This window comes from Prionailurus viverrinus, chromosome E2 (assembly GCF_022837055.1).
Source record: "Prionailurus viverrinus isolate Anna chromosome E2, UM_Priviv_1.0, whole genome shotgun sequence".
In the NCBI taxonomy this organism is placed as follows: Eukaryota; Metazoa; Chordata; class Mammalia; order Carnivora; family Felidae; genus Prionailurus; species Prionailurus viverrinus.
In genome coordinates, this window is record NC_062575.1 from 39,886,961 (window position 1) to 39,899,704 (window position 12,744).

General features: G+C 51.3%; 1 protein-coding gene across 7 annotated transcripts; it reads right to left on the minus strand.

Moving 5' to 3' along the window:
* Positions 1 to 2,220: 2,220 nt before the first annotated feature.
* On the minus strand, positions 2,221 to 12,083 carry CE2H19orf12 (chromosome E2 C19orf12 homolog). 7 transcript variants are annotated; one of them, XM_047836610.1, is made up of 4 exons: positions 11,845 to 11,955; positions 9,963 to 10,219; positions 6,655 to 6,824; positions 2,221 to 3,284 (listed from the first exon to the last, which is right to left on the minus strand). In XM_047836610.1, the coding sequence occupies exons 3-4, from the start codon at positions 6,812 to 6,814 to the stop codon at positions 3,019 to 3,021; spliced, it is 426 nt and encodes a 141-aa protein (XP_047692566.1). In that variant the 5' UTR covers positions 6,815 to 6,824; positions 9,963 to 10,219; positions 11,845 to 11,955; the 3' UTR covers positions 2,221 to 3,018. The 7 variants fall into 7 exon arrangements, with proteins under 7 accessions (XP_047692566.1, XP_047692562.1, XP_047692567.1 ...); XM_047836606.1 differs by lacking the exon at positions 11,845 to 11,955 and adding an exon at positions 11,519 to 11,753 and having other exon boundaries at positions 10,161 to 10,219; XM_047836611.1 differs by lacking the exon at positions 11,845 to 11,955 and adding an exon at positions 11,519 to 11,753 and having other exon boundaries at positions 10,073 to 10,219.
* Between the last annotated feature and the right edge of the window lie 661 nt (positions 12,084 to 12,744).

Sequence of the window (12,744 nt, forward strand, 5' to 3'; positions counted from 1 at the left end):
ATATATTGCATACTTAAAATTGTTTTTTTGGAGAGACAGAGAGAGAGTGTGGATGAACAAGCAGGGGAGGGGCAGAGAGAGAGAGAGAGAAAGAAAGAGAGAGAGAGAGAGAGAGAGAGAGAGAGAGAGAGAGAATCCCAAGCAGGCTCCACGCTCCGCGCAGAGCCAGATGCAGAGCTCAGTCCCACAACCCTAGGATCACAACCTGAGCCAAAATCAAGAGTTGGACACTCAACTGCCAGAGCCACTTAGGCGCCCCTATTGCATACTTTTTAATACACTAATTTCACTTTGAGGAATATATCTGAAAGACTATCGTAATGTAAAATATGAAACGAATGTTAACACAAAAATGTTCACTGCAGCAATGGAAACCATACCAGGGATATGGTTAAGTGTGATGGAATGTTATATAGCCATTACATATTTACAAGGAATTTTAAATTATATCACAAATGTTACTTAATGTTAATTGGTAAAAGTGTTCAAAGAGGCCTTAACAGTAAGAACGCAAATATGGTGGAAATATGCACAGATAGCATTAAAAGGTTTGCATGAAACACACCAAATTTGTTAAGGGTGATATTCTGAGGGGTGCCTGGGTGGCTCAGTCAGTTGAGTGTCTGAATTTTTTTTTTAATGTTTATTTATTTTTGCAGGAGAGAGAGACAGAGCGTGAGCAGGGGAGGGTCAGAGAGAGAGGGAGACACAGAATCTGAAGCAGCTCCAGGCTCTAAACCATCAGCACAGAGCCCAACACGAGGCTCAAACTCACAGGCTGTGAGATCATGACCTGAGCTGAAGTCGAACGCTTAACTGGCCACCTAGGCGCCCCATGAGCATCTGACTCTTAATTTTAGCTCAGGTCATGATCTCATGGGTTCCTGCGATTGAGCCCCGTATCAGGCTCTGTGCTGACACCTCAGAGCCTGCTTGGGACTCTCTCTCTCTCTCTCTCTCTCTCTCTCAAAATAAACAAACATTAAAAAACAAAGAGTGATAATCTAGGCGGTAAAACATCATCCTTTTCTGGATTTTTCTAAGCTTTCATCAGCAAACACTAACAAATAAAAGGAAATGAATGGTTTTCAAAGACTGTTTAAAAACAGAGTTAAGGAATACTCTGGGGAGAGGACTGGAATAGGGGTCCCTGCAAGAGGAAGGCTTGCTTTTACATTTGTACTGTCTGACGTCTTCTGTTTTGTACCAGGCTGGTGTTACCTATTGAAAAATAAATAAATGAAGATTTTTTCATAGAAGACACAGAAATAAGAATACTAACACCATAGGAGCCAAAAGGAAATCCTGAAGGGAAAGTGCTTTTACTTCCTATGGAAGACAGGACTCAAGGTCTGGTCTGCCCTCTTGGGCCCAAAGTCCAGTATGGGTCACTCCAGGACCCGGCTAGTCAAGGGTGACTTCATTCAGCAAGGCCTGCTCCATCTGACCCATAATTCGTCACCCAACACTTGGGCCAGTGTTTTTCCAAGGAATCAAGGCAGGCAGGCCAGAGGGGCACTTCAGTGGACATCAGTATAGGGCTTCTTACCTAGGACCCCTGTGTCCCCTGGGCCTGGGAGAGTCAGGCCCACCCAAAACATAAGTAATGCATGGGTGAGCCTTCCCCCAACTTCCCAATCACCCTCTATGAGTTAGAAGAACCATCCAAATGGCGCCCTACCTGCACCCCATTAACTCAAACAGCACATCAATGACCAGTGGCTTAATCAGTTCCAGGGGTGTGGCCTGTGCCAGGGCACCTAACTCGTATTAGCTGAGGCCAGCTAAAGAGCACCTTTTCTGTGAGATAAAGGCTCAATCCTTCCTTAATCAGCGTGGGTTCTAATTCACCCTGAAGTTTCCTTTACACCAATGGAAGAGCTGGAACACTGGTTCTCCTTAGCAGGAGGGCCTCCTCCGTACCCCCAGGGAGGCCCGTGCCGTTTCCCATCAGAAAGAGCCCCAAGTTGCTGTCCTGCCCAGGGCCTGGAGACCTAAGGGGCATTCTGCAGGTGCCAGGGGAGTAGGGGAGGCTCAGGGCAGGGTGCACACATAGCAGCACAGGGAGGCTGAAGCAGGAAACCTGGAAAACTGGGTCTCAGGCACTGGACTTGGGAGGCTTCTGTCATCCTTTAGAGCCACAAATCCAGCATTCTCTTGCACTCCAGGTGTACAACTCTGGGTGTTAGAAATGCTTTACACAAAATATGTGAGAAGAGGCCTGTTCAGAAAACATTTATTGCAATTTGATAACACCTAGTCAAGTTACGGTTCCGAAAACAAAGTGAATATAGTATTAAGGGAGAATTTAGGGTGGACGCATTTCCTAGATTCTATCAATTCAGAAAGAGCAACACTTTTTACTGAAAGTACTTAATTTGAAAAGCAAACCTCAAGAACTACCACGACTTTTCAGATGGGGAGAGTAAGCCCCTGGGACGGTGAGAGCCCAGGTATGCCACGTGGGAGAAGGGCTGGGGGCCTTGATGTTGTGGCTTCACTCAACATGCCGACCGCCCCTCCATGGAAGGGACACTTGGAAGTCACTGGCCAGGGAAGGGGCACGTGAGGGAAATGTGATTCCCTCATGGGCCAGCTCCCAGGTCCTGAGACCCAGGGCCCCAGGGTAGAAACAGGTCCCGTAACAGGTGCTTAGGACAGGCGTCCTCTAACAGGTGCTTAGGACAGGACTCCTTCACAGGTGGGGAGGTGGAACACAAGGGCCTTCCGCCACACTGCCTTGTGAGTAACAGTGGACCTGGAAAGCTGTCACTGATGTCGCTCTTCACCAGCCCTCCAGCCACAGGGTGGTCAGTGCATATTAGTGCACACGACCCCAAAACACGACGTCTTCGTAAATAATCTCCAGAGCATGATACCGCGCCGCAGTAACCTCTCCAGCAGCTTTCATTCCACGCAAGGTAACACACTGATGATGTGGGGCTTTCCCAAACCCCCTGTCCCCTTCTGTGGGTCTGAATCACGTACACGAGACCCCTGCGTCCCAGGAGGAACGACCTAGTCATCGTACTGAACTTCGGCCTGGAGCTCCTTGGTGACATAGTTCACCAGCATCGCCAGCAGCTGCTGCTGCAGGGCCTCACTGCCCATGACCAGCGTGGTCAGCTGCACGGCGTCCATCCACTCCAGGTGCCTGACGATGGCGGTGGCTTGATTAAAGAGCTTTTGCTGCTCAGCGGGTGGCAGCTCCATTAGGATCTGAGGAATTGGCTTAAACTGTCCGCTTGTCATCCATGCACCTAATAGACCCCCGACGGCCCCCCCTAGAAAACAAGGGAAGGCTTAATTAGTTGGGCCGTAATCGTAAATGACGGTCTCAGGTTTTTGCAGAGAGCACGTCCACCACCATGACGAGTAGGCACATTCAGGGAAGGCCAGAACGGGCTCGGCTCTGTGCCCGCTCTACCCCACAGTGCGGGGGGCAGAGGTTTATGTGGTCTTCAGTCCATTTGGGTCCATATAATTGACACCCAAGCATGCCCTTCCTTAAGCTCTGCACGAAGCGTCTCCCACCTCATAGCTGTGCTAACTACAATCTTTTCCAGGGGCCGAAGGCCCCATGCTTCCCACAAAAATCTCTCTCATCTGAAAGGAGAGAGCTGGGATCAAGTGCATTTTCAAGGAGAATTATCTCAGTGGTGAGGCAGAGTTTTCTCCATTGAGTGTCTAATATGCTCTTTGCCCCTGAACTTTGGAAATTTCTAGTGAAATCATGTGCTTAAAGGACCCTAGGGACAGATAAGGAGACCTTTACTCTTGAAACAACTATTTTTAATGCAACCCCTTCAGAGTTGTATGATGATAAATATCAGATTTAACTTACTCAACTATTTCTTTTTCAGCAGCCCCAAAAGGGCATAATCAGTGTTTTTAAATGTAAATTTATGATCAAATTTAAGGCGCACGATTTGGGGACTTGATGTCCTTATGTCAATGGAAAGTCCTGTCTAATCAAGTGGGATGCAGGTTTGTTACAGAAAGGCACCCTGGGGCAGAGGTCTCAAACCCTAGTGCCTTCAGGGGCCAGGCAGGGAGCTGAGAGGAATGAGGAAGGCTGGGTGAGCCTGTGGGTGACAGGGAGCTGTTTCCCTGTCTAAATGGGCCGTGGTTACCCCTTGCCAACCCATTGGTACTGCACAGAATGCTAGATTTGTATCTTCAAAAGGTCCCATGATTTTCAAATATCAATGATCAGGTATTTAAAATATGCAGCCCAGCTAGCTGGACATGACAACTCTCTTCCAACGAGTAGAGCAGAGCATGGAAATGGGAAACGGTAACTTCACAGTGGAGAAACCTGGCAAATACCACCTTAACCAGGTGAGCAAGGTGGGTGTCACCAGGGAGGCCCTGTGAGTGTCACGTGTCCCTGAAATGACACTATGAAATAGGCACACCACCTCCTTCCATGGTCCATAACCCCAGGCTAATCACGAGAAAGTCATCAGGCAGACCCAAACAGAGAGGCATTCTACAAATACCTGACCAATATTCCTCAAAGCTACCCAGGCTGTGAAAGACAAGCAAAGTCTGAGAAACTGTCACAGACCAGGGGAGACTAAGGAGACATGAGGATTAAATGCAGTGTGATATCTTGAGCTGGATTTGGGGACAGGAAAAGTTCATTAATGCAAAAACTGCCAAAATCCAAATAAAGTCTGGAGAATAGCTAATAGTCAGGTATCAGTGTTGGCTTCTTAGTTTTGACAAACGTATCATTGTAATCCAAGACGTTAACGTTAGGGGAACAGAAACTGGGTGAGGGATATACAGGAATTCTCTGCATGGTCCTGCCAACTTCTCTGTACGTCTACTACTGCTCCCAAATAAGAGGTTTATCTGAAAGAATACAGCCCCGGGCCAGGGAGGACCCATATGTAGGCTGGACCCTACACACACGCCGTAAACCTGCACCCTCTCAAGAAGCACACCCTCCCCTGAGACAGAGACCAGGCCAACATCGAGTCCTGGAGCCTCAGCACTGCCCCTGGGCAGGCTCCCCTTCTGCTCCTAAGGCAGGGAGGATTCTGAGGAGGGAAAATCAGTAATTTACAAGTTTTACTGAACTTTTCCCCATGACACCCGTGAAGTGCTTAGAGTCGACAAGAGTTGCACACATCTGCACTAAACCTTTATGAGAACATCAATATTTGATTTAGAGCAGCACTTAATGCAAAAAGTCGCCAGGAATATCGACCAGCAAATTACTAACTCTTTGGAGAAGAGAAAATTCCTTTGTTTTCTGGGTAAAATGATACTCCCGCCCACGAGCAGGGGCTGCAAGTAGCAAATCCCCCGGGTTCTCTTTGCAGACATCCTGTTCTCCACCAGCTTTTACATAATCCAAATAAAATATATGCTCCCACAATGGCATCTGAGAACAGCTATATGATAAACGATCCTATCAAGACCGCCCCTGAGTGCACTCGATGGGGTGGGACAAAGATACAGAATGTCGCTGAGGAAAGAGGCAATGGCCTGGTCTCCGCCCTCACTGGCTGCTTCTTGGATGGTGAGAAGCTGAAGTCAGGACTCACTAATTCAATTTGGAAAGGGAAATGTACATGTGGAAGGTCTAGGGCCACCCACATGCTGATTTACTCCCCAGTGTGATCTCAGCTTCATGAAATGTCCTCGGATATGCCCATCCTGCTATAGAAAGGCAGAACAGAGCAGGAAGCCATGCTGGGGAGCTGGGAAACAGAAGCCAACCTGGCAGACACAGTCACCTCTCCAGCCTATACTCGTGTACAGACAGGATTTCCACCAGACTCTGAGCTCTCCGATGTCCCCAGCACAGCCTCCCCAGCACAAGGCAGGCATTCAGTTAAGTATTCACTGAGCCCAATGCAGCAGACCATGTCTTTAGCCAATGCCCCTATGTTTCAGGGTCCATCTGAGGCACCTCAAGGGAGGCATAATCCAGCCCCTCCTCAAGTCAGGCCCACACAGCAGCCAGCTCACTAATGCCACCCTAGCCCACGGTTCAGGCCACACAGGAATTCTTCCTTCCTATTCCTAAGCCAAAGGAAGCAACCTCATCCTATCTCCAAGGAATGATGGGAAAATCAGCCAAACCTCCATTCATTGCCAGAAACTGGCTCTCAAATAGAAGCAGGTGGCAAAAGAAAGGGGCAGGGATGGCCACTCTAGCATAGTTTATTGCTGTTTCTGCATTAGATTGTTTGCTTTCAGAATGGGGCAGTCTCTCTGAATGGGCTTATGTAAAATGGCCAGACAGCATGTGCTCCTAGCAGGTGCTCAGCAAATCCCAGCCTCCTCCCTGGTTCCCTTCTGCAGTGATATGCAATGGTGACGGGGTTAGGAGACTATCCAAGGGACCCAGGACACCCCGATATCCTCGGACTCTAGGACACACTCCTGTGGGGAGAGGCATCCCCCAGGTCTGCATGACACATGCCATTTCCAAGAACACCCTGCACTTCTGACACATTCACACTCAGAAGCTGCGTTTTCAATAGGATACATTATGTACACAGAGATCATTTCACAGAAGCAACTTGACTGAACATCTCACACAGGACAGAGACCTTTATGAGGTCTCCGTGGTCTCAAAGGCCTTTTTCACAACACCCACCAGGCTGGCTGCCCCTGCAAGGGATTCACACTTACCAACAGCTAGTCCGGGTGGGCCTCCAACCAGGCCCCCGACGAAGGCCACGGCCCCTGTGACCAGGGCGCCCCTCCCAGAGTGCTTGACGGCCGCCTTCATTTTCCTCTCCTCGGAAATGGAGCAGAGCAGCTTCATGATGTCTCCTACCACGACGGGCATCTCGGCAAGCCTCAAAGGAAGCATTTCAGAGGGAGACTTTCAATGGGTGTCAGTGTATTTCCACCCAAATGTTACTCTCCCTAGAGTTTTGAGGAAGAGTCCTCATTTTTCAGTAGAGAACAGTAGCTCCACCATATGCACGACCGACAGCACTCCATCACGTGAAAAATTGTCACAGACAAAGCAGGGTAGCATTTAGTTAACAAGCAAACAGAATCAGCAGTGGTGAAAGGTCTTCTTTTCTCTCTGCTTAACTTCTGACTTAGGACAGATTAAGGAGCAACCCCAACTGCAGGCTCTACCGGTTCACCACAAGTGAGGCAAGACTGACCTCTCTTGCATCAGCGACTGTCCTGCTGGCTCAGGCATCCCCAGTGTGCAAAGCCTGGCAGGGTGCAGAAAGTCCTGGCCTCGAGTCGTCTTTTGTGTGACAGTGCAACTGAGCTCATGCCAAGCCAGTAAAGGGGAAAGCATTGGGCTGTGAGACCACACCGGCCTTGTGCCCACACTTGCCCGCTGCATGACCCTGAGCAGACCGTCACATTCAAACCACCTACAAGCTGGATTCTTGAAAGGTATAAGTAGAATGGATGCAAAGTGGCCAGTGTGAGTCTGGAATACTGCAGGCCCTCAGACATGATGGCTCTAAATGGACATTCTGGGGGTGCCTGGGTGGCTCAGTTGGTTAAGCGTCTGACTTGGGCTCAGGTCATGATCTCATGGTTTGTGAGTTCGAGCCCCACATCGGGCTCTGTGCTGACAGCTCAGAGCCTGGAGCCTGCTTCCGATTCTGTGTCTCCCTCTCTCTCTGCCCCTCCCCCACTTGTGCTGTGCCTCTCTCTCTCTCTCTCTCTCTTAAAAATAAATAAAATGTAAAAAATAAACAAATGGACATTCTGTTACTGACACACACCACTCCTAGACCCAATCTGGTTCTGCATGTGGGGTATCAAAGACAGAGACAGGATGACATGGTAATATGAAACAATCGGAGAATAAAATAAACCAAAGAATTCCAGGGGGTTGCATATGTTTGGACAGAGACAGATGGGCCTTTGGAACAATGACCTTAGAAAACTTCTCTGAGGTCAGGAAATTGTTTGCCATACTGGGGGAAACTGGCAGGCAGGCAGGGCAAGGGCAGGGTGGGCTCTGACCCAGGGTGGGCGTGAATGGAGAGCCACTACACTGATGGGCCACCTGCCTGGGCTGGGGGCTAAAATCAAAGCGGCCCGAGCTGGTGCTTCTCCTTCCTGCTTCAGCTGAACGCAAGACTCAGTGGGCACTTCCTTTCCATCACTCCCGTTTTCACTCAGAGCTGACACATTTGCTAAAGGAATGTTGCTAAAGACCCTGTTGCTCAATATATTTTGGTTACATCTTCTTTTTGACCCAAGGATAATCCAGAACCAGCCTCTAGTGTAAAATTACCCTCCCAACCCTGGGAGAGCAATTTGAGCCCTTAGAACGAAGTCTGTGGGCCTGCTGGATCACCACAGTCATGTTTCAGAACTTCTGTGCAGTCCCCAGAGAGGTAAGAAGTCTCCTGTGCTCTGGTCCCTGCAATATTCTTGAGATCAGTGATTCTCCTCAGTGCACAGGAACCACTGACGACCTTCCTAAGTACAGCCAGTAGGAGTGGGCTGAGATTGTGTATTTCAAACAAGCCTCCAGCTGGCCTTCTAACCCCACTTTGGACAGCAAGACCCTAAGAGAGCGTGACCCGGGACATCTGACATCTCTTACTTAGTCCTCAAGTTCAGAAACTGCAAACAAGCATCCCCCGAATGGGTCTGTTTGACCAAGTGGGGTATAGAGGCAATGAGGGGCAGGCCCTGAAGGGCCGCCCGAGGGACTGGAGGAGAAGTCAGGATGCCTGTTCCTGCTTTGGCTGCATGTGTCCTGGACCCATCAAGGCACCTCCCAGCTTCCAGGCACCTTTGCTCACTACTGGCAGCCTCTCACAGTGTACATGCTGCCTTCTCCTCCCTGGAAGGCAGCCCACTTGAGGGTCAAGACTTGTCCACTCACAAGTGTCACAAGAGTAAAATAGCATTACAAGAGCTAAGGGACTGCACACAGCAGAAGTCACTAAAGCATGAGGGGATGGAGGGTGGGACTTGATTCACCCAGTAGCCATGGTCCTGTGAAGCTATGAACACAAAATGAGTTTTATTTCAAATGCTCATTTATTTCAAATATTGATAACCAAAGGCATTTAATTTCATGGTCAAGCCTTTCAAAAAGCTAAAAACCCTCCTGTAGAACGTCTAATCATTGTATACTTTATATCTGATTTATATCTAGCTTTTTATCAGTCAATTATGCTGGGGAAAGGGAGACAAAGCTCCCGTCCTAGGAAAGCCCCTCTGGAAGCTGCAGTGAGCTTCCCATTTCCGGGCACATGAAGACCCCACGGGTGGTCTGCAAGGCTGGCCTCCTGGCCAGTGCACTCTGCCCAGACACCACTCCTAAAACAGGTTTTCTGCAGCATTATGATCTGCACTCTCGAAACCGTTTCTGCACAGCAAGAAAACGCATGTAAAGGAGGCAGGAAACAGCCACATCATGCTCTATTGTCCATCAAAAAAACCCTAGCTTCCGACCTGCTCTGATTGACTTTATATAAACCCACAGGGGCTCATAAGGCATCATTGTGCAAGTGCTGTTCTCAACCTCCACTTTGCCCAGGCAGACCAGCACAAGGCACAGGCCCAGGGCTCTGCAGAACTGGAGGACCAGCAGGTGTCACGGTGTGTGGGAGGGCAGGGGAAGAAGTGGCCCAACTCTGGCTGGGCTCAATAGCTCTACACCACAGAAAGCAGTGGCACTGTGGCTGCCTCAATCCAAGAGAAAGCTGGCTTAATTTCCTTGCAGGAATCATTTTAGAAGCTAGAGCATCAATAGACTCTTGTGGAAGAAAGGTTTGTAACCCCATCTCCTGAGTCCTTGCTAAAAAGCTCAGCCTCCTGACTTCTTCAGGCTTGCCAGATTGAGGGAGGAAGCAGTCCTGCTCCTTCTCCCACTCCAAGCTTGCCTTTGTCTGTAAGCAACAGGGACGCGAGGAAGGAGGGAGGAGGGAGGAAGAGTACTCTGATGGGGACAGACCTCAGAGGGTGGGAATGGGGCCTCCCCTCCCATATCACACCTATTTCAGAATCAGATTTGTCCACAAAACAGGTTCTGGTCACAGAAAGCCCATCTGCCAGCCACAGGGAAGGCAAATGCCAACTTGCAGCCCTGGTTTTCTCCACGCACCAGGCTGGTCTGCTGATTACAGCAAGGTTCTGGGAAAGAGGGAGATGAGCCCATCCCTGAGACTGCAGCGCGGCTTTTTGAGACGGACCAGATTGTGAGACAGGAGAGAGAGGAGGGCTTCAGCGCTAACACAGACCTCCATGCACCCTGTTTAAAAAACAAAAAACAAAAAATTAGAAAAGCAAGCCCCTAAGGACTCAAACAGAGATCTTGCTCACCTGCAATCTTCAGTACTTTCTACTCGTCTGTTGGAAGTCATCAACTTCCACTGTATGCACTGGCTCCTGTAAACCTGGTCTTCCCACCTCTGTATGCCCTGGGGCCAGGGTTACTCCTGGATCCCACCAGCATTGTCAGATTAGCTCACAGACTTTTTTTAATTTTTTTTTAACGTTTATTTATTTTTGAGACAGAGAGAGACAGAGCATGAACGGGGGAGGGTCAGAGAGAGGGAGACACAGAATCCGAAACAGGCTCCAGGCTCTGAGCTGTCAGCACAGAGCCTGACGTGGGGCTTGAACCCACGAAACGCGAGGTCGTGACCTGAGCCGAAGTCGGCCGCTTAACCGACTGAGCCACCCAGGCACCCCGCCATAGACTTTTTAAAAACTCAGCTGGTTGCCAGTATTAAGAGATCTGATTTCACATACATCTGATTTCAAATTTCTCCTAAAAAATAGAAAGAGCAGGGCGCCTGGGGGGCTGGGTGGGCAAGCGTCCAGCTCTTGACTTCGGCTGGGGTCATGATCTGGCGGTTCCTGAGTTCCAGCCCCCAATGGGGCTTCACACTGTCAGTGCGGAGCCTGCTTGGGATTCTCTGACGCGCCCTTTCCCTCTTCCCCTCCACCGCTCACGCTCTTTCTCTCTCAAAATAAATAAATAAACTTAAAAAAAAAAAAAGAAAGAAAAACAAACATCAAAAGAGCAAGCCGTCCTGGCCTATCTTCTTGTACCAAGGAGGTCAGAGCAAAGCAGGTACTGCCTTCTCTCTGTCACAGGCCTGGGCAGAGTGACCTTACCTACCTACCTACCTACCTGGCCCATGAACAGGCCGCTGTGCAGCCTCTCAAAGTCTGTTTCCTTTTTTCAAGGCTAAAGAAGCCACCTGTCCTCACCAAACTAATTCGCCCCTCCTAAATCATTGACATCCATTCGGGTCATCTCTAAACGGTCCCCATAGGGCGAGTCCAGGCGTGCTGACTCACCCGGTATCCTAACTAGGACTCCGTCCTGACCGCCCCCCCCCGCCCACGCACCTGGGACACTGAGGAGGGTGATACCCACCCACCGGGTTACTGAGGAGGACACATACACGTGGGTAACTGAGGAGGTCACACAAAAACCCGGGTCACTGCGTGGTGCACCGCTGCGTACGAGCCCCCCCCCCCCCCCCCCCCCCAGTCTGGCAGCCCGGGTTCTAAACCCAGCTCTGCTGCTACTGCTTACTTCTGATGTGACGTCAGCCTCTCCGTGCCTCAGTGTCTTCATATGGAAAATGAATACCCTAGCAACGTGACAGGCTAGGCCCGGCAGCCCGCAGGCCTCCCGGCCCCACCTCCTGGGCGCCCGGCCTCACCCCGCGCGACGCCGGCGCACGGAGGCCCTTCCCCCCGCTGGGAGGCGGCCGGCCGCCCGCGTCGCCGCCGGGAGCCCCAGACCCGCGCGACCCGAGTCCCGCGCCGCCGAGCGTCCCCCGGCACCCGCGGCGGCCCCGGCTCCGCCCTCCCGCCTTCCGGCTCTACCGCACGGGGGGCCTTCCGGCCGCCACTCACCCCGGCGCCGCGTAGCGCCGCGCTCCCGCAGCCGGCCGGGCCCAGGCTCGCCGCGGAGCCCGAGGGCGCAGGCGGCGCCCCTCCTCCTCCTCCTCCGGGCCCAGGCCTCCGTCAGGCTGGGCCGTGCAGGCTGAAGTCACCGTGGTCCCCAAGCTGCGCTCCAGCGCGTCCATCCCCTGTCCTCTACCCCAGCCCGCACACGTTTTAGATGCGCTTGGCACCTTGCAACTCCCTCAAGCCCGGAAAGGCCTCCTGGGATCCTCTTTCCCTTTGACCTTTGATTCGGGATCTCTGACCCTCAGGCCTAGGGACTATCCTCCCTCCCCTCAGCGATCATGGGAACCACGGGAAGCCCAGCAACCACGGGAAGCCAAAGGTACTAAATTAATGTTCGGTGAATGTATGGGCCAAAGTCCAACATAAGCTGGAGGCCGGTGCTGGCACCAGACGCCTCTGGGTCTGGGGGGTTGAAAGGCTAAGCGCTGGCTTTACTCCCAGGGTTCCAAGGGAAGGGGGACGTCCAGCTTCCAGGACAAAGCTGAGGTTGGGGAGACTGTTGGGAGGGGGCAGAGGTGGGGAGGGGGTGCAGGGGATACTTTCGAGAGAGTATCGAGGAGATTCCCCCCACCCCCTCCCCCACCCCCGTCCTCCTACACACGGGCTCACAAGGGCTGGCCTTGAACCATTTCAAATCTGAAAAAGGCTCTGGTGGCTTTCCGTGGACTGTACCACTTAATCCTGGCAGTAGTCCTGTCACCTAGGCATGGTTGCCACTGCCATATTACAGATAGGAGAAGCTGGGTGTGGAGAGGTCGGTCTGCCCAAGGCCACCCAGGTAGGGCGTGTCAGGGTTCAGACTCTAACCTGGGTCCACCTGGCTGGAAGACCTTGCTGAACCCA

Bases quoted from the DNA above. Each gene is read 5' to 3' on its own strand.
- CE2H19orf12 (XM_047836605.1), bottom strand. From the start codon at position 12,017: ATGGACGCGCTGGAGCGCAGCTTGGGGACCACGGTGACTTCAGCCTGC. The intron at 6,825-11,844 runs GTGAGTGGCGGC...GCTTCCTTTGAG, and splicing joins CGGCGCTACGCGGCGCCGGG to GCTTGCCGAGATGCCCGTCG. The intron at 3,285-6,654 runs GTAAGTGTGAAT...CTTGTTTTCTAG, and splicing joins CCCACCCGGACTAGCTGTTG to GGGGGGCCGTCGGGGGTCTA.